Below are 20,981 nucleotides of genomic sequence, written 5' to 3'. Positions count from 1 at the left end.
GTAAGAGTCAAATGCTCTGTGCACTCTCGTGACTCCAGCAGCTTTTCATTTAAAGGAACACCAATCACACGAACTCTGATCATAAAACTGTAAGAACTGGTAAGCCTGTTACTGTATTTTTGGTCTAACTATAATTCAGTTGCCAAGCCACTAAGACTCAGAATTTCATTTAAATTAATCTCATTTAAAAACTACTGCAGACTCCTAACAGAAGTTCCAATTAAGACAGATATCAGTACTCTAGACAAATAGAAGATTTTCTACTCTAATAGCTAGTTTTTTTAAAATTATTATTATTATTTAGAAGCAGTAACTATTGGAGAGTTTTCATTTGGTTTAGAACAAAACAAAAATTTCTTAGAGTTTTGCAAAATTTTGGGGTTTTCATTATCTGCCATAATCTTCCCTTTTTGTAAAATTTATTTTATTTGTTTTTAAATATCAAACCAATGTCCCGTAAATACTTTGCTATGATACACTGACTACTTTTTCCTGTTGCTGTAGAATCCAAATTATAGTCTTGTGAGCTTGTTTATATTACAACTTTCTGTGATGACAACAGTCTTAATTTATTGAAAGCATTAGGATTTTCTAACCTGATCATGTTAGTAATATGTATAGTCTGAAAATCTCTGTCTAGTAGCACCTGATTACTTCACAGAAAGATTTTGAATTTTTTTTTCATTTCAGAACTGCCTAATAACCGATGTTTCATTCTGATCAGTCCTGCATGGCTCCCTTCCCACAAATTCAGTGCTGCTGTTCTGCTCTCAGCAGTACAGGAATCCTTCCTACACTTGTGTGGGGTGTGACCAACACAAACTGGTTGCCCACTTCCTTCAGTCCCCAGACCTCCTGATTCACTTTGTGGCATTATTTGGTGACTCATCCCATGGCTAAAGGCTCCCAGGTTAATCACCAGACAGATCCAAACCTGGCTTTGCCACATATTCTTGGTGCCATTACAGAGGTTTCAGGTCTCAAGCTTCTGACTTCTCTAAAAACCCCTCAATTGCTGTTACTAATCCATTAAAACCAAAATAGATACAGACAGTGAACACTTTCTCAATGTCATATTATCTGATTCCTTACGCAACTTTATCCAAGTATTTACTCGGTATTTTTCCCACAGGGCGACTAATATCACGCCTTCATTATGAACTACAGCAGATTGTCCCAATATCAGCAGATCAACAGTAAATCTTACCATGTTCATCCACTGCTCGATTTAAATCGGATTTCCAAGCATCATCTTCCCACACCCATCCAAAAGGACATGTGAATTCACGTGGGGGTGGGGCCTTTTCTCCATTCTTTTATGTAAGGGAAATATAACAGTTTTCTGCATTAGTTAGGGCAAATACATAGTGTAGCAAAACATAGTACTCCTTCTCTTGAACCTTTACTGATCCAGTGAAGAATTTAACTCTCACCACATCTGTGAAACTCTCCTCAGCTGCTTTCCATTCCCCGCCAGGATAGCGACTCTCATTTTCATAGACTTCATCAGTAAACTCGGTGTGACCAGCATCAGCTTCAGTCAACAGACTGCACATTCAAAAAAAAAAAATACAATGATAAATAAAATCCATTTTAGTTCACTACAGAAAACACATAGAAACCTAGTGCAGAATGTGCACACATGGGGGTATTCTGGATTGTCCAGCTATACAAAGGAAACTTAGAGAATTAGAAAAAAATCCTGAAGAAACTCCAGCAGTAGTGAGCAATAGAAGGAACATTACTCATAAATATGAGTGACTAGCAAGAATGTTTAACTGCTGTTTTATCCAGGATCTGCTTTCAATACATCCTCTTGGAGAAGGAATAAACCATCATAAATTTAATTGTAGCAGACATGGACTGTGTATGAATCATATGCATCTCTAAAGCACATGTCTCTATTTATAAACTAAAATTTGGAAAAGTACTTAATTTTGTTTCCATTTATGCTGTTGACAAGGCAAGCGATCGGTTGGCTAATATTTTTCTAATTTGCAAGTAAAAGAAACAGGAGAACATTAAATCAGATGAAAGCCCTTTGCTATCCTTTGGTGGTTCACTGTGGTTCAGAAGGTACCAAAGTGTGTTCCACATTGCTATTTGCTGGGCAAATCAAGCCACAGATCACCTCCCAGTGGAAGCAGCTGCATGGCAAAAATATGCATTTCAACAGGATTTGCTGCAATTCCTTCACGTCATCTTATTCACAAAACTACTGATTTAATATAAAAAGAACTCCATCCATTCATACCTATAACTGATAAAATTTAAACATGGATCAAATAATAGCACATATTTTTTCCCGCATGTTTTTTCTATAGCAACAGTTCTGTATCCTTCTTAGCATCAGAACACAGGAATTTAAAATGGGCTAAGTATTTTCTTTTAGGAAGAAAGAAAACAGCCTCTTTCTCCTGCTGGTTTTTGTTTATGAAACAAATAATGTTCCCAGTCTGGTTTTAAGTGTGGCAACACAGTTGGACTGGCACAATTCCAGAGCTGAAAACCTCTGGCAGAGCAAGGCTGAACCTGTTAGAGCTGTGGAAGGTTTGGCACTTCATTTACTTGGTCCTCCAGGGGAGGAGCTGCCACATGGTACCACAACCTTCTACTGAAAACAATGCCTGCCTTGAGTCAGTTTGAGAAATAACCTGCATCAGTTGTTTAGTCATGGCAATGGAACTTTTCAACATTTAATGAAATAAACACAAAATACCATCCAGTGTTTGTGAATGCCCATGCAAATGCTGCAATGCTGCTGCTACAGCATGAACTGCAGATTTCTACTGGATGCCAGGGTTAAGTTTCCACCCTTCAATCCAAGGATCTTCTCTGAAACCATCACAGCAGGATCTGTGAATCTCACACAGACACATGTAAGGCTCGTAGTAGCGCCCTAGGCATGAAATATTATTATTATTCCTTTTTAAAAGATGAAGCACTGAGACCCAGAGAATACAGCAATACAGCCACCGTAACATGGGGACTGCAAAACCATAAGTTAGTTCCTAGAAATGGATGTTTTCTTTATGTTGCCTGTTTTGTTTTACTTTTAAAAAAGGTAGTGTTCATTTTAGCACGACTAACTAGCTTTGACTATTGGCTGGTTTTTGCTACCCGAGAACATTCAGCTTAAAATCCCTTTCTCATCCAAAAAAACAGAAGAAGCTTTTACTGTACACCACAAATACCTTTATCCTACCTGCATAAAATTAAAAAAAATCTGACCTTCTTTCAGGATCAACCATCCATTCTCCTTCCCAGTCCCAGCCCTTTGGTGGAAGAAAGTACTCTCTTTTCAATTTGATTTTTCCTGTAACATCGGAAAACTTGTGGCGACCAACAAGGCCTGAGGTACCCCACTTTCCAAAAAGGAGAGCCTGATTTTCATACTGTATGGGAAGAAAGCAAAAACCCAATTATTATTTAGGAATAATAAACAGCTTTTAGGAAGAAAAAAGGGTTTATTTATGTAACTATTATAATGGAAACACTTTACTATAAATTTACTTCCTCTGTAATTAAGTACTCCCTTTACACATTACTCTGCAATGTCATCATCAATTTCTTTCTTTCATCTTCTTCTGTGCTGCTTGGTAAACAATCTTCTCACTCTAATGCCTCCCTACAACTACAGTAAAATTTTCTCAAAATTAAAGCTCTGTTAAATAAATTTTGTTACATTAGTCAAAGAAGTTCCTTCTGCTCCCTAAATGCATGATTCTGTCATTCTTTTCCATCTCCAATCTCCTCATATTTAAAGTATTTCCTTTTGTAACACGTAGAACTGAATCAAAACCTAGTCATAGTAGCTACCAGGGACATGATTCTGATGTCAGCCCAGTCTATTTCCCCTCCTGGGATTATCTGTAGTTAGGATGCTCTTGAGTTTTCTGCCCTTATTCCTGTAAAATTGTTGGATTGTTGAAGACCAACAAATGAGACATTCAATAGCCTCTTAAACTGTATACTTAAATAATGGCTTTGAAGACCTATTGCTTTAAGTGCCTTAGTACAGCACTACTAAATATTCAAGCACAGGTGCAACAGTGACATCACAGTAAAAATGTATTTTTATTAGCTATTTTACTGATACTGGATTATATGCATCATTAAGTGATGTGGCATATAAAACACCTGGTAGTCACCATTACCATCTAAAACCTCTATTATATGCTGTGGGACTATTTCAAGCATTTGTATTCTGAATTTGTTAACTCTTCTCATTGAAATGTTATTGTATGATAGCATTTTGTCAGGAACAGTAAATTCTCCACTGCTACAAAAGAACCATTATTAAGCAAAACCACTTGTATTCAAGTATAATTTGTAGAAGTGAAGAAACAATAAAAAAAAAAAAAAAAGAGATTATTCACATGCCAAAACATAATAGTTTGGATCTCAATTACACTGATAAAAATCTAAAATAAACATATTTGAAATCACTGGAGTTAACCAGATTGGTACCTGACTAACCAGTTCAGAATCTGGTCTGCTGAAATTCATCCGGTAGGCACAATGGACTTGATCATTAGTTGCCTTGAATGGGTTCTACTTGTTTCCTTACAATAAACACTACGCTCTCTTTCTGTCCGGCACGCAAAGAAATTCCAAAGAGCTGCAACGGCATCGAATTCCCAACACTCACATCCAAGTTCAAAGTAAGAAAGCAACGATGGACGTACCATTTCTGCAAAAACACTGAATGTTCCCTCTGCAAAGCTATTGAACTTCTTTTCAACTGCACTGAGCCCCAGCCAAATGTTAATTCGCAACTCTGCAGGCATTTTGACATCTTTCGTCTTGTCCTGTGGGTACTGGCACACAAACAAAAATGTTATTCTTTGTTATGTTATGCAGGTATCATAGCTTTCAGTAAAAGTTATATGATAACAAAGAGATATGAGTTACAATACATATTTATTTATCTCTTCCTGAACCGCTTTTTCTCAAAAGCCAGTAATAAGTAGTTCAGGAAGAAAACATTCTTTAAATATTACCTGCCTAGGGCATGTAAAGACCAAACACACTAACAGTAGTATCGTCCCAGTTCCTGTATATTCTCTCCCAAGTTTCATTCAGCAATGAGTTTTAAGTTTTGACGATAACTTAAAACTCCAGTGTTGATATTTGACTTTCTTGTTGGGAGACTCTGGAAATGCAGAGGTTAGCAGGGATGGTTCAGTAAAAGCAGAATCAATGGGGGTTTGAATAAAACCATGAAAATGCAGGCCTGTCTGCAATGAGGAATTCATCAATATAACTACTAGTAAAATTACAATCTCTGTAAGTGCTATTGTTTTTCTGTCAGATTTCTTTTTTCTGGTTAAGTTTATTTCAATTGAATACAATGTCAGCTTAGATGGAGAAAGGCATAAGTAACACGCAATTCAGAGAGACAACTTCTGGGTGTAGACATGCTCTATTGCTTACAGAAAACCATCCAAAACTTCCAATAGGCTTTTGGAACTTCTCTGACTTACACTTATTATTCCACCTAAAAGTTTCCATTCATGTCCAATCCCCAAATCCCAACTCCAGTAACACTTTAAAAGTTGCATCACAATTTTGAGCTCTTTTAGAAAACTCTTAGAGATAGGTTCTAAGCAATCTAACCAACACCGGCTCAAACTGGCTTATGATAAACTTAACAAATTCTCTGATATTTTGAAGAAGCTATATGCAGCTGGCTTCTAATCTCTCCTGAGTTTGACACCTCATTGTTCATTGTTCGCATATTTCACACTCATGTCAGATGGCATCTCAATTTAGGGTGTTAATTATTTCATAAGGAGATAAATATAGTACCTTTAAGAAGATTGTTTGGGTCTTTCCACAGTATTTTCCTGATGATTCAGGGCTTGTTGTGGAGTACAGCACTTGGTGTGCAGGAACACGAGCATAGGCCAGTCTTTTCTCCCCTCGGATCATCCATATGATTACATCAGGCATACTGTTTTGTGGCTGAGGATTATTTGTGGGGAAAGGAGAGTTAAGAAGAGTAATAAACAGAACAACAAACTAATCTAGAGCTTAGAAAAGAGAAACATAAATAAGGGTTTATGTCAAAGAATTTATCATTTAGAATCAAGAATCGCGACAAACTTATGATAAATGAAATTGTTTTGTTTCGCAAGTAAACTAATATATAGTTCTGAAAGAATTACAAAAAACACTATTGAGATTTTTGGAAAGCAAAGTACGTTTTATTAAAAGACCAATCTTTACATATTTTATAAATTTTTCTAGAGATATTTTGCATCTCGATTCCCTAATGGTGATGATAGACTGCATACCATGTGCTGATGTTTTGGACTGACCTGCTACACACTGAAGCGCTTGTGGTGCTTCCACATGAGGGGTATGTCATTGTAAGACTTTTAGCAGAAGACAGAAACCACCTTTTTGGAGTTCTGTGCCCACCTTTGTAAGCTAGCTGCAAGTCTGGCCAATTAATTGCTCTTTTTTTTTTTAATTTGATTTTTTTTTTTTAAATCAGTATCTCTACAGAGCATAAGCAACAAATCTAAAATAAAACCATTTCTAAAATGTTGTGAAAACCAGTTATGAGATAGCCAAGATGAAAACAGAAAACACTGCTGAAAATTAAAAATAAATCCACAGAAACAGATTTAACTCTGTGAGAAGTTGGTTACTATGGCTAACAATCTGTGGAAATCCAAATATACCCTGCAGTCCCTGAACCAGAAAAGTGACTTGTGACTCTGGAAGAAAGGAAAGGACAGAACAGTCACTTAAACAGAACAGGGTCTGTTCTACCAATCACACAGTGATCATTACCCAACACACATTCTCAGTGAGAACAGCTAACATGTGAGTTTTGATTAAGTAAATTGCAATTCCAGAGGGGAACATGTTTACTTTCACAGCATCTAAAATTACTGTTCTATGGAGAGTGGATATTGCTTGATCAGCAGTGAACTTTTCACCCATTTGTGTCAGACAGGTACTGCTAAACCAATCACCAGTACTGTGAAGCACCAACCTCTTCACTCAGTTGCAGTAATCTATCCAACCAATCCTCAATTTCTGTCAGAGTGGCTTTCACATCAGTAGCTTCATTTCTCATCCTTGCTGCTGCTTCTCCAATCTGTTTGAGAGACTTGAGGCGCAGTTTTTCTATCTGAGTGTCAAGGACTGTAATATTAGATTTGCCTTCTATGAGGGGAAACGGTTTACTGAAAAGAGAGTATTTGTTATGGTTAATAATCTAAGTGGTTTTTATTTAGCTCTAAATGCAGACATGCAAACGGTGGCAATGGATTGAGTGCCATCATTTCCTGTGATTGAAAACCACTGGAACAAGTACTATTGCATCTATTTCTGCAGAGATTTTCACCTCACAAGATATTTACAGAAAGCAAGGGAAAGGCTGTACTTCCATAACAAGCACCAAGGTAGAACACCTTGAGGTGTTTGCTTTAATGTAATTGCTGCCAATCAAACCAAGGAAAATCCATTTCTCTATATATTCCCAGTAAAAAATTATCATCTCAAAATCTCATTTTAAAACTGAAACCAATGCCTTCAAACAAGATTAGGCTCCTTTCCTTCACTGGAAACTGTATATTCTCAGCAACTCAATATACAAAATGGCTTGTGGCTATGACTAGATTTACCTAACCCTCTGGCAAGAAGACATCAAAGAACTCTAAAAGAAATTTGTGACACAAAACTTCTGAGTCAGCAGAGGGCAGAGTAACTACTCAATGGAACCAAGAAATCATAGAATCCTGAATTAGAAGGGGCTCTCAAGGATCATTGACTCCTGCCTCTGCACAGAACAACCCCCAAAAAATCACACCATGTGCCTGACAGTGCTGTCCAATTCTGTCAGAAAAATGAGAGGAGGTTTGAGGAAAAGGTAGCTTTTCAAAGACCAATGACTCTATCCCTCTAGCAGAGCCCCTTAAAATGTCTTCTATACGGTATTTTACAAAAAGTTCAAAAATTTCCAAAGACACTGCCTAGTTTGAAAAGACCAACTCTTCTCTGACCTAGATTTAATGACATGCTGTGAACTTCTAAGGGTTTTGATTCTGTAAAACCTTGATACTGACTATTGTGCCTCCCACTGCAGTTAGCTCTGAATGCAAGGGCTGTCTGCCCTGGGAGCTACTTAGACATGAATCAAATGTACCAGATCAGACCCTTCAGAAAGTCACATCAGTGCACTGAAAACTCTCTCAAACTCCTAACTCATTTAAACCTTAGCACAGCAAGGAAAAATCTTCTATGAATTCAACACAGGGAACTATGTCTTTGACAGAGGTTTTTTGAGTTTACCAAAAAAACCCCCAATATGAGCATCGTATCTCATGAGCAACGTGAAGTTCATTTGGTGGCTATATCTAAGTGCTATTGCTCCATAACTGTTGAGTGATATTTTATAAAATAATGGTCTGAATTAGTAACAGTGCAAATAAGTGCCAGGATGAAGAACTGACCAGAAATTTCCACAGTGACCAGATGGCTCCATGTGACAACAGTTTGCCCTTCGCATTTTACTTTCCTAGAGTTTGTCAGTCCTTTTTCTCTGCTTTCTTTCAGATCATAGCATTCTATGAAGTTATTAGTTTATATTTTTGTGTAATCTTTCTATCATGTAATTCTTTGCTCGTATATACTGATCTCCACTGTTTGTTTTTCCTCTGCTCTCCTTTATATTGGCTGTACAACTTGATGAATTTGTTCTCTCATTTCATGTTCTTTGTTATTTCCTGTTATGGACAATAACTGTTCTGTCATTTTCCTCCTTCCTTTTCCTCTGCTGTTTTATCACCCACTTGTTTACTCTCCCGATCTCAATATCTCCTTTTTTAATGTCTTTTTCTCATACAATTCCCTCTTCTCTGTCCAGAATTTATTCCCTTTCAAAACTCTAAATGCTGACTCCTGCTGCCTTCTATGAACACCCCCGTCCATACAGACATGTTGACTAAAGGCTTATTCAAAAATACAATCTTTATGGCCCATAATCCCTGCATACCTTTTGACTTTTTTATTTTGGGCTTACCAGTAGAGTACTAGACTTTCTTCCCTCTTCAGTTTCAGAAATGACATTCAAAACACAGGTAAACCAAAGGTACATGCGGAATTCCAAAGAAGGGTGGATGGAACAAAGGCAGCAGAGAGACCTAATATCCATTTTCAGAACAGTCCTCCCTCAGATTTTTTTCAAGAGGTACTCTTTTGTTTTATCACTGTCAGTAATAAAACTACTCTGAGATAATGGAGAATTACACAACAGGATGGATTATCTGATTGCCAATATCCATGATGTTTTACTACTTTCAGACGCTTTTGGAATTTCAGTTCTTAGGTCAATTCATGGGATTAGTCAGTTTTATAGTCCTCAGAATTTGTTTTCTGACTTAGCAGAGGCAATAATGAAGATTCTGAGCAGGTCTGGAATGATAACGTAAGAGATAAAGAAAGTTCTTTTACCTTATATCTTCTGTAAGTTCATCAATCAGCTTCAACCACATCTCAGCTAATCGGTTTTCAGACATTTTAGCCTGCATTCCTGATTTTAAGGTGGCTAAGTTGGATTGCTGAGGAATTTAAAAGAAAAGAATTTGCACTTAAAAACTTCCATTGTGGTTTATGGTCCGTAGGAGTTTCAAGATTTTGATCTTACTTATTTGCCTGTGCAAAGGCCAAACAAAAAAAGGACTTGTGTTTAAACTAAATTTGTATTTAACAGGACTATTCTGACGTTCTCCTCCACTGTATTAAATAAAACATGCAAATAACTGTCCCACTGAATTAACATGCTCCTAACTGACACTGAGGACTCTTCCCATGGAAATTCCCTGCGGATGCAAGCAGGAATGCATCCAGCCTTGCTAAAATACAGGCCTATGATTAACAGCGCCATTTGTTACACCAAGCAGCTTTTAATTTTGACTAAGAAAAAAGGAGAGAAAATATCACAAAATTTCCATTTGTTCAAAATAGCACTTTTTGATTATACCTCTAAATTAAAAAGAGTAAAAATAAAAAGCCTATCAGAAAAAGAAAGATTTTAAATATCTTACCAGTCTTTCAGCCATGTTTAGGATTACATTCACAGGGTCTAATCTATGACTTATGTCCTCCCAAAAAGAAGTCAGCGTTACAACCGGCTTTGTGTTTGCCCATGGCAAGTAGTAATAATAATTACCTAGAGTGAGACATTTGTATGTAAGATTTAGAATTCATGGCAGGAATACATACTGTACACTGTTGCTACATTCACATCGTTTATGTACTACAAGTCATTAAGAACATACAAGCTACTCCAAATTCACAAAAGGATCTGTATTTTCAAGCCACTATAGCACCTGTTAAATGGTAAAAGTTCACTTTGAATTGCTTCAAATTGTTTCAAAATCCAACAGATTTAAAAAAACAAATAAACTGTTAATGTATTTTTTCCCATAACATACTGATGTAGGTGGCACATTAATATAACTTTATCTTTGAAATAAAATATTCAAATAATAATTTCCTGGAGTAAGTCTGATTATTTCATTTAATACACAGGAGGAAAAAAAAGAACTACTCCTTGCAGTTAATTTTAAAAAAAAAATAAAAAATACCCAAAATGTATTTTCCTGTGATCTAGCTAATTAGTTATTTTCTCGGCTGAGAGATGTATTGTTTAAATACAAGTCATTATTTTATTCTAAATCCGAATATTCAAAGTGTGCTTTCCCTACTTAATTCTAGATACCTCTAAAATAACGTGATTTCTTTTCCTTTCAAAGTTGGTGCATATCCAGTGCACGGTCAAAAGATTTCACTGAATTCTGCCGAAATTTCATTAATAACCTCCGCAGGCCTTGCAGCACGGATTCCATAAACGCAACTTCATCTCAAAAGCTGCGGAGAGCCACACGCTCTTCTCTGTCACATTTTCAGGAAGCGCTCAGCGCAGTTAGGGCTGACACTCCAAAGCCATAAGCAGCACTTTCAAATGCCAATTCTGGAGTATTTCCCCCCAGCCCAGAGCATCCTTACCATCGAAGACAGCGCGGCTGTACTGGGTGGTCGATGCCAAGGGCTTACAGGTGGTGTCAAACTTGTTGCCGTAGTTGCCAATGCTCACCTCGAACTGGATGGGCTCCCCCGTGTCTTGCAGCATCGTGGCAGAGTGAAAGACAGCGGCCAAGCAGAACTTCCTTCTGCGCTGGTATTTCTACCAAAACAACCTTTTCAGTTGCATCTCAAAACAGGATCCACAATTACAGAAAACAACAGTAACATCTACATGGAAATAGTAACTTTAATGTTTTTAGTATTTTCTGAGAAGAAACCAAAAAAATATATATTGTGTATAATAAATTACTGTATTTGACATTATAAAATGTTTCGGATTAACACTTCCTTCTGAAAGGGCACAACATTTTTGTAGCCGCTGTTCCTCGGGCACCAGTAACCACCTCTCCTAACCTGGAGACTGAACTCCATCGTAATGATTTTAGTGAGTTCCATCACTCTCTAAAAACAACCAGCCAAGGCACATCTCCACAAGCAGCAGTGACAATACAACAAGGGTTTACCTCAACGACCAGTAAGTCATCACTAGGAATCATTTCTAATTTTTTTTTAACAGGCTTGCTTTCAGATAATGTAGATAGTTCAACCAGAATTCTCCCTCTATAAGCAACTCCTTCTCCCTGTAACGTAAACACAGATCAAAAAAAAAAAGTACATATTTGCCCTAAAGAAGCATAGATTTTTTTTTTAGCTGTACATGATTCTGGCTTCACTGAAGTGTTCTCAGAACTCCTGCAGAGGCATGGATGTACATATTGGAACAAGTGAAATAAAGCAGTTGGCTTAATGCTAGAAGTGAAAAACATATTTATGCAAAGAAGGAAAGAAGAAATACAAATTCATGCAAAGGTGCAGCTAGTGAAAATCATCAAAATCATTGCTGCTCCTTCAAAAATACCTTTAAAACAAAACCAGATAGGAATGGAAAATACTATCATACTTCCTTATTAATATTAAATATAAAATATTCAAAAATAAAAAGCAAGAGGTGTGTAATGTGAAAAAAACATATTCACATTAATAAATTCATTGATTAAAAAGAATTGGGTTAATTCTTTTATGAAAAACAATTAATAAAGAAACTTACCTTTCCAAAGTTTAATTCATCATATGGGTCTGGGAATCCAGTGTATTCTCTGGGACTTCCATAAAAGTTTAGGTAACAAGGCCCAAATGTTGGTAAAAAGCCAACTTCAGTTTCTCCAGAGTTTACTAACAGAAGACATTACCATGAGAGTTTTGTTAATTACCATATTGAGCCAGAAAGAAACAAATAACATTACTATCAAATCCATTAGAAGAAGTGTTAGGTATTAGTTAGGTATTAGTAATATAAGAACACTTTATTCTCTGGATTATGGATTTAAACTAATTATACCACTGACTGTACTTGCACCTAACTTCTTTCTTTACTGTACAGCACTTACACTAAATACTACTTCATGCAGCAAAAATCCCACAGAATAAGAATTTATGCCCCACTCCAAAAATACGGTTTGAATTTATGTGCAAGGGTAATATGCTCTTATGCTAACAGAAAACACGTTTTCTAGAAAAATAATAAAAAAGAAACTGAGTAAAATAGTACTTGCAATCACTTAAATGCACAGGTCAAAGATCAAACTAAACAGCCACAGAAAAGATGCACTCTCTAGCAGGAAAAAAAGATGAGAAACGGATCAACTTTGCAGCTGCAATAGCCAGGAGTGATGTGCAGCACAGAGAGTCACACTGATTTCTCCCAGGAGAAGAAGGCTGAGGTAAGCCAGTGCCAGCAAAGGGCTGTGCCCTGTGTGACAATGCCACTACTGAGTGACACAAGGGGACGGTAAACGTGAATGTGAGCTCTTGATGGCATTTCCTGTTAACACAAAGTCACGTCAAACCTGAACGATACAAAATACAGATTTGCAGTTCTCTATTTTGCCTTCGGCTACTTTCACATCCTTACCTCTGAATCAAAAACAGATCAAAATTTGAATGAAAAAAAAATCACTGGAATAATGTCCAATTTTTAAAAAATTCTAGGACTAAACATTGGACCTCAGTATGACTAAGTTTAAGATACAGATATGTGTTAAATTACTGCATTCACTACTTGCTGATGCCAAGAAATTAAACAGAATAGAAATTTTACAACATATGGACAACAAAAAACTGTCCAAAAACTGGAATAAAAATAATTTATTTTCTATTTTTTCAATTTAAAATTCAATTGTTTCCTTTTAGAAGGCTAATGATCATGTGTAATAGAAAGTGACTCTGAGAAATTATTTCAGCCTGACTTAATATTACTTTATTAAGAAAGGAGGATAGTAAATGAAGTACCATGTGGATGAATGCTGATTACCTTTCAACTGCACTCCACTTGTATTTATTTCTTGCTATTTAACTACTTACCAGAAAGTCTTTCAAACCTGGATGTCAACCTAGACAGCTATGGAAAAAGTCACCTCCTCAGGTAGTAACAGAATCAGATTTTATTTTCCAGATTTTGTTTATGTAGCTTGCTAAGCATAAGCAAAACAGCCACTAATTATTTTAGGCAGGACTCTGCAGGTGCAAATATATCTGTGATCTCACAGCTAAGTTAAAAATTTCAGGCCATTGTTAGTCTAAGCACTCTGTAATCGAAGCAACTACATGCTCATCTCTAACACACAGCTTGAAGCACCAGCCAAACAGAAATATCTTCAAACCAATTCCAGTGCCAAAACTGGTTTCTAGAGTTAGTTACGTTTGATACTCCTTAATCACAATGGTGAAATCTTTTAGACATTCAATTATTAAAAGTATTTTTGAGCTGACGGGAGTATCTTAGGCCATACTCTTCAGTTTGGGCAATGGCAGACAAAATCAGTAACAGGTGATGATATAAACCTTCATATGATGAAGCCCCTGTTCCTGAAGATGAAAAATCTATATTATGAAAAGAGAAGCAGTTATATGATGAGTGACAATAGTATTTTAAAAACCCCTCACATCACAAAGCAATCTCCTTTTAAAATAAAGTTGAAAGCCTGTGAAAAAATAAAGTTCACACAGGCTAGAATTTTGCCTCTGGTTAATATATGAAGGTATTACTCTCCTGTACAAATTCCAAAGTGGAAAGAAACAGCATGTATCTGACAAAATATCTTGTTTTGGTGCTTATTTTTCAGCTTTGTAAAATTCTCCTCTACACAAAATACAGATTTATTTTTAAAACTACTTTTAAAATCTTAAGGTCATTTAAAAAACCCACTGTATTGCAGGGCTCCTTAGGGTATCTACATTTAGATTTACTGAGGGCTATAGACTAGTTTGGTTTCACAATCCTTTACGAGCCAGAACAGGCTTCAGGCACAGCACTAAAGAGAAGATAACAGAAATGGCTATTCCAACGTCAGTACCTGAGCAGAGAGGCAAACCAGACCAATCTCCCCAGTTACTGAGTGCCTGGGTTTGAAGTGTAAATGCTCTGTGACTCAGCTGCAGTGTGAGATACACACTCATATGGGGAGAGCAAGTGATCTCTCCAGAGCCGAATTTTCCCTACAGCCCAACCCTTCTGTCTTGGCTTTCCCACTGCCTTTTTCTTTTGCTTCTGGCTGTGCACAGGATATATAAAAAGAATGTTTGCACGAAGTCTTACCTCAACAGCAGTCCTTCTAAGAGGACTACTTTATAAGCTTTTATGTGACTGGGAATACAGTTCCATCCAATTCTTGCCTCAACTAACTTTGTTTTTAAGCACTTAATATGGCCACCAACTTAAGAACAAATTGCTCTGTCTCAGACAAGTACATATCATGCAGATTTTATAAATACAACAGGAAAAATTAGTAGTTTAGATTCTTATTGTAACAATGGTGAAAACAGTTTTGAGACGGGGTCCTTCAAACTAGTGTAGGAAGTCAGATAAATACATGTTAAGCCTGTTTAACCTTGAGCTTTAAATTCTGCATGGATAACTAATATGCCAAGCTATGTTCATTAAACAGCTAAAACAATTTTTCTGGCAAGTTAACACAGAATTGTAGTCTGGGCACCAGCCCAATTGCACGAAAGATCTTGCTATAAAAAGAGGTGATTATAGATATAGATCACAAAGAAATGATCAGTAATCACAAGATCATATTAGAATATAAATGTAGTTGGATTTTTTCCAGTATTTCCCAAAATATTGCCACAAAAAGTATTTCTTAGAATATTTTAAAGAATAGTTTTATTACAAAACTATCTTCCAATGGGAACAATATGCTAAGCACCTCATATCTTGCCTAATTTTCGTGTAATTAATCAGTTTTGGGTTTGAGCTCTATGAAATTACATATCCAGCCATCTCTACTGATTGAAGCACATGAATCAATTGTCTGCAATCATAGCAGTGCAATCAAAATCAGAGTTACAAAACAGGAATATGGAGCACTCATGCAATAAGATGCAGTGCCTGCTTCTAGTCAGCCACTGATCAGAGCAGAGACTGACCCAAGCTCCCCCAGCATCTGAAAGCAGCCTAGTGGTATCCAGGAAATGAGTATGTGGTTCTAGACAGTTCCTTTAGGCCAACTACTCAGGATTCCACAGCTTTTAGGCTCCCTTCTCAGAGACAGAACAGATACTCTTACAAGGTAGCAAAAGGAGTCTTGTTTACCAGCGTCTGAAGAAGAAGTGGTTCTGAAGCTGTGACTCCAGATTGGCTTGAAATTAAATACCTTATTAAGCATCTAAGTAAATTTGCATACTTTACACATGGTAGATTGTGATATTACATAGTTTTCTGAATTTGGGAAAGCGCTCACAAATTTAATTCATTCATTAACTTACATAAAATGGAAAACCAAATCTTGAATTACTGCTATTTCCACAACGATGTGGTTTAGTCATGAAAATGTTAATGCTTTACTTTTAAAAGCCCCATAGAATATTTTCTAAGAGCATTGTTTTGAAAATTTCAGGAACAGACAATCCTGTTGCCAGGGAATTGATAAACTGTAGATAAATATATACTTTCTTAGAACACTGATCTTTGCCATTCCGTGTAACGCAAGAGAAGATAGTGTGTTACACACTATTCAAGCAGTTACCCTCAATCTCTCCTCCAGAAGAAGCAATTTTTGAGAGACTTAAATATGTTGTTCCGACTACATCATTTTTTGTAAGTCGATCCCTAGAAAAAAGGAAAAAATAAAGGTTTTATATAAGTTTAATGCAGGTCATCACACACCATGGCAAGTTACTAGTACACACGTTTTCTATGACCTGAAATGTTTTGATACTACTAACGAAACAAGTAATGCCAAGTTACAAAAGTGGGCTGTAGACCATGAAGACGTCACCTGATTTTTACGCTATCATTAAACAGTAACGGTGCCCAGTTCTCACTGCACACAATTAAAAACTATCTCATGTTACACTAGTCAGATCTCTTGTAAAGAGACCATAAAAGTACTTAAACACTTGTTTAAATACTCGCATGCACTGTAAAAATACCTGATGTCTATAGAACCATACTTTTCTCCACTTATTATCATTTAGTTTCTTAAGTAATTTGATTAAAAGTCGTAACTCACCAGTCAATAACTGAAAGTTTTATTTTTTCACACATCGAGGGAAACTGAAAGAAAAAGCAATGAAAGTAAAACAACTCATTACTTTTTTCACCTCTATAACGTTAATGCCCCGAGTTCCAAAAAAATGGCTGTTTACTACAGAAACAAGTGTAAAAAAACTGACCTTGATTTGAAGATAAATAATTTGATTCCATTCTGGATTAGCATTTTTCTCAATTATATTTGTGCAAACCTACCAAAAATGAAATCATATATACAACACATCAAAGATAAAACAGAAAAAAAAGTATTTACTAATTATGATTTAGGACACATCATCATCTGATTGGAAAAATTAGGAGTAGTAGTCAATGAATCCTGGATTAATGCTGCAATAAACCATTGATGCTCAATGAGTTTTCCACTGATAACTACTGTTAGGGTAATCTGCATATACAGCATTAACGACTTCTGGAGGAAAAGAAAATATTGAAACAGTGCTTAAACATGAGATTTGTGTTACACTACTTTTTATTTTCACTAGCTACAATTAAATGAGATTAATAAAGCTCGTTATTTCAACAAGCCACAACTGAATGTGCATTTATGACAGCAGAGAAATGAGGTGAAGAAATTACTTGATTCCAGCTTTCTTCATGCAGATTTTAGGGTAGATTAAAAATATATCATAGGGGAGAGGCTGCATTATTTGCTAGTCATTTCCTCTAAAGACCTTCTGCACTACTGGGTGTGGTAACCTGACAATAGAGCATATTAAATGACTGACAAAAAAATTGACTAGCAATGAATTTAAGTTGTGCAATTGTGCTCCAGATCAAATTAGGCATTCTAAGGAACACATTATTATTTAAATGTACAAATGTGATTAATCTGTCCAGAAAGATCTGTGTCACCAAAACCTAAAAGCAATCAGGAACAACTGATAGGCAAGCAATCTGGCATGCATCAGTTCTAGCCTTTAGTCATACATTCCTTTCATTAGTCATCAGTTTTACACCCTTTCTATTGTATCTTGAAGTTTGTCATTTTACAAAGTCAACTTTTTCATTCATGTTTCATTTCCATAATTCCAGTAAAGTTAAAAATTCATGTAGGCATATGAAATCTGTTCTCAGGGCTACAATAAGAATACAAAGGATCAGATATTTACTAAATTACCTTCTTCCCAGCAAAAGAAACTTCTACAAATGGATCTACCAGGTTTTTCTTGTCTGCTTCTCCTCCAAATATTTCCTTGACAGTTTGTGCAAAAGCATCATCCACTGGAGAGGTGTCAAAGATTAAATTAAGGCATTATTATTATTACTAATATTATTACTACTACTATTATTATTCCTAATTAATAAATTGCATAAATTGTCTAACCTGATAAACAAAATTCTGAAGTGTTGCAAGTAAAAATTGAGAATTTTGGCTTGGGAGCAATTTTGAGAACAGATTTTTTCAACATCATAAGAAGTGCTGATGTGCTCCTGAATTAAAAGGCATCACTGTATTTAAAAAACATTATACATGTATTTATTTGAAGACACTGCTATTTGGTACAGATATGGGTGAGAAAATATACTAGTAAGGAATAAAAGGTCACCTATATATTCTGTTCTCAACAGCTACCACAAGTAACTATTTCTAACGGTATTGAAACACCAATGGACAAGTAGGGAGCAGCTACATACTTTGTGGAATGTCCTCAGCTCTGTAGATTTTGAGAAGGAAAGTGACCCATCGAAGTGCAATCCCAGCAGGTAATAAAAGATTGCTCTCCACATCATCACTTTCATTATCCCTCTCCCTTTTTTCAACCTGTTGGGGAATACAGTTGCAGATAAAAAAGACAAGGCAATGTACAGAATTCGAATTAAGGTGATTAGCTAAACTTCTGTTGATTAGCTAAAGACTGTTGTCAGTTTCATGATGAAGAATGAGACTGTATCAAATTATCAAGCCACAAAAATTTAATTCTAGCTAAACTATTTTTCTTTCAGTTTTATCTCTAAAGTACTCAATTGCAGGAGCCCATTATAATTACATTTTCAAAATAATCATTGTCAGACAATGAAGATTATGGTACATGTAAAATGCCAACTTCATGCAAATTTCATACTCATCTCAAGCGAAGGCATTTACTACAATTAGAAAAGGCTTACAGGTCTGATATAACTTACCAGAACTCACTGCTTCCTCATTTAAAAATAAACACACCACAAATAACTAGACATATCCTTGTGATTTCAAGAATCATGAGGACAGAAGAGAAGACCAGTTAATACGAAACTAAAAGGCAATCTGCCATGGTTCTGGGGTCCACATTATATTTAACTAAGGAGTAACAGTATGCAAAAATATCACACAGGAAGAAAGGCAATGGTCATGTAAGAAGAGCATCTCAAGAAAAAATCCCTGTTTTCACCTTGACAGAACAGCAGACAGTGAAGGATTGGATTGTAAAAACTACCTACTGCTTTTATCTACATACACATATACAAATTACTTGGGCTTGACTTGTAATTATTGAGGGGTCTGATCTTTACCAGGAAACATTTGGAGCTTTCTGGTGCTCTGGTTTCTCTATGGGCTTGTCTCTGTTTTGTAGTAGCGGAGACATTCCTGACTTAGTCCTGGTATCGGAGTTACTCTGCCTGCTCAGCTGTGCTAAGGAGAATCACATACTAGCTTACATGCAAAACCAGGCTAACACATCTCTGCTTCCAGTACGTGGAGCATCCACAAAGAGTGGAGGTTGCTTAACTGAGCAGAGCAACAAAACAAGCTTTGAGTTAGCCACTTAGTACAGGATGCCCTTGAAACCACTAGTAAATTCTGTCTTACTTAGAAATACTGCTCACAGAGCAAACCACACGGTATTAAAACAATGTTGGGGGGACAAAAGTAAATATCCATGGGTTGCAAAGGGGAAGAAAAACATTGAAATTAAACTTACAGGTGGCTCATCTCCAGTTCCCAGGACAAACATGCTGACTTTCATATAGCCCTTGGCTCCTGAATTTGTATCTTCAGGATCATTCAGCAAAAGCCATTTTCTCATGACTGCATGGCCTGAAATAAAACAAACATCACCACTGGCCCCAGTAATATGCATTACAAAACGGCAGACATCATATAAGTAGTGAGTTTTTTCAAAAGTATGCTTTATCCTAAATTACCCTAATTATTTAACAAAATAATCCTGCTGTAGACAGGTCTTAATAGTGCCATCCAAAACAAGAAATCTGGTGTTAAACTATTTTGGCACACTAATTCAGGGACATAGTTATCAAACGTTTTTGCATTATTATTCAAATTTTAGGTCTTTGATAAAAAAGAGGCTTGTACTTCATTGTGATTTCACTGAAAAGAGCTATACATTGTAGGGTTTTTGAGGTTAATACTTAAAGCAGCAAACATAAATAACTTCACATTAAGTTTCTTCTTTTACTTTAGAAATTCAATGAAATGTTTCAACCTGTAGTTTCAAGGAAAGAAGTTCTGAAGTACCATCACTTACCAGGCTCATCATAAACATAGCCAATGTCAATCTGAAATAAAAATCAAAGGTATTACCTCTGAAGAAATACCAAAACAGAAAAAGGGTTGGGGCAACACCCCCCCATGTTTTTCATGGGCAGTACATTGCTCTCTTAGACAGTTTACCTGGAACTGGAATAGGAGGAGAAAGACAAAATGCCTTACATTGAAAAATGAGGAATTTCAAATGGATAGAGCAGCCAAGAAGAAAATGCAAGAAAAGATGTATTACAACTAACACCTGCAGCTATTTTCTTGTTTTCTTGGATCCCAAACTCTTTCATTTACCAGAGACACAAGATGGGGCTGGTTTACTGCTTCTTGAATTCCCTACGCTCACTCATTATTTTATGGTCAGACAGGCTTTTCAGAACACTTTTGCTCCTTCTTCCTGCTCAGCATCTCATCCTTCAGTTCCAGAAGTGAAACTTGTCAGGTTTTTAAAATTAATAATATTCTTTTCTTTATTAAGAATAAGACAATTTCTTTCCCCAGTGTGTCAACTCTGGACAGGATTGCCTCATTCATTGAATCAGATTTAATAGATGTTCAGGAATGTAAGTATGTTTGCTCATGGCAGTTGGGGCTTGTATTCCTTGCAGGTACAGTCTGAAAGGTTTTCTAGACAGAATTACCCTTGTGGTTTCCTGTTGGAACGTGTGCCTGCAGGAACAGAAAGAAGCTGAGTGACGTGCTGTCACCTGCTTAGTGAATAATCAATCTTCCACAGAGCAGTACACCACTGACTGAATCACTAGAAATCACAAAGAGAGTAAGCAGTGAGAAGCAAAAAGCTACCAGCTTTGTGGCAGAAAGTGCTTCATTTAGAAAAGA

General features: G+C 36.3%; 1 protein-coding gene across 2 annotated transcripts in view; it reads right to left on the bottom strand.

The window, feature by feature from the left end:
• Nucleotides 1–20,981, bottom strand: part of MYOF (myoferlin) — a 62,527-nt gene that overhangs the window by 21,573 nt on the left and 19,973 nt on the right. For both annotated transcript variants that reach the window (XM_040071015.1, XM_040071016.1), the window contains exons 10-28: nt 20,128–20,158; nt 19,564–19,679; nt 18,299–18,425; nt 17,781–17,884; nt 16,786–16,854; nt 16,623–16,666; nt 16,137–16,219; nt 13,948–13,986; nt 12,155–12,279; nt 11,571–11,687; nt 11,029–11,206; nt 10,065–10,189; nt 9,472–9,578; nt 7,010–7,202; nt 5,812–5,967; nt 4,689–4,820; nt 3,232–3,395; nt 1,434–1,548; nt 1,208–1,313 (exon numbers count right to left, since the gene is read on the bottom strand). In XM_040071015.1, the coding sequence (XP_039926949.1) occupies nt 1,208–1,313; nt 1,434–1,548; nt 3,232–3,395; nt 4,689–4,820; nt 5,812–5,967; nt 7,010–7,202; nt 9,472–9,578; nt 10,065–10,189; nt 11,029–11,206; nt 11,571–11,687; nt 12,155–12,279; nt 13,948–13,986; nt 16,137–16,219; nt 16,623–16,666; nt 16,786–16,854; nt 17,781–17,884; nt 18,299–18,425; nt 19,564–19,679; nt 20,128–20,158 (2,131 nt within the window). The remainder of the gene's footprint in view (nt 1–1,207; nt 1,314–1,433; nt 1,549–3,231; nt 3,396–4,688; nt 4,821–5,811; nt 5,968–7,009; nt 7,203–9,471; nt 9,579–10,064; nt 10,190–11,028; nt 11,207–11,570; nt 11,688–12,154; nt 12,280–13,947; nt 13,987–16,136; nt 16,220–16,622; nt 16,667–16,785; nt 16,855–17,780; nt 17,885–18,298; nt 18,426–19,563; nt 19,680–20,127; nt 20,159–20,981) is intronic.

This window comes from Hirundo rustica, chromosome 8 (assembly GCF_015227805.2).
Source record: "Hirundo rustica isolate bHirRus1 chromosome 8, bHirRus1.pri.v3, whole genome shotgun sequence".
Classification (NCBI taxonomy): domain Eukaryota; kingdom Metazoa; phylum Chordata; class Aves; order Passeriformes; family Hirundinidae; genus Hirundo; species Hirundo rustica.
This window is presented reverse-complemented; position numbering and strand designations above follow the sequence as displayed.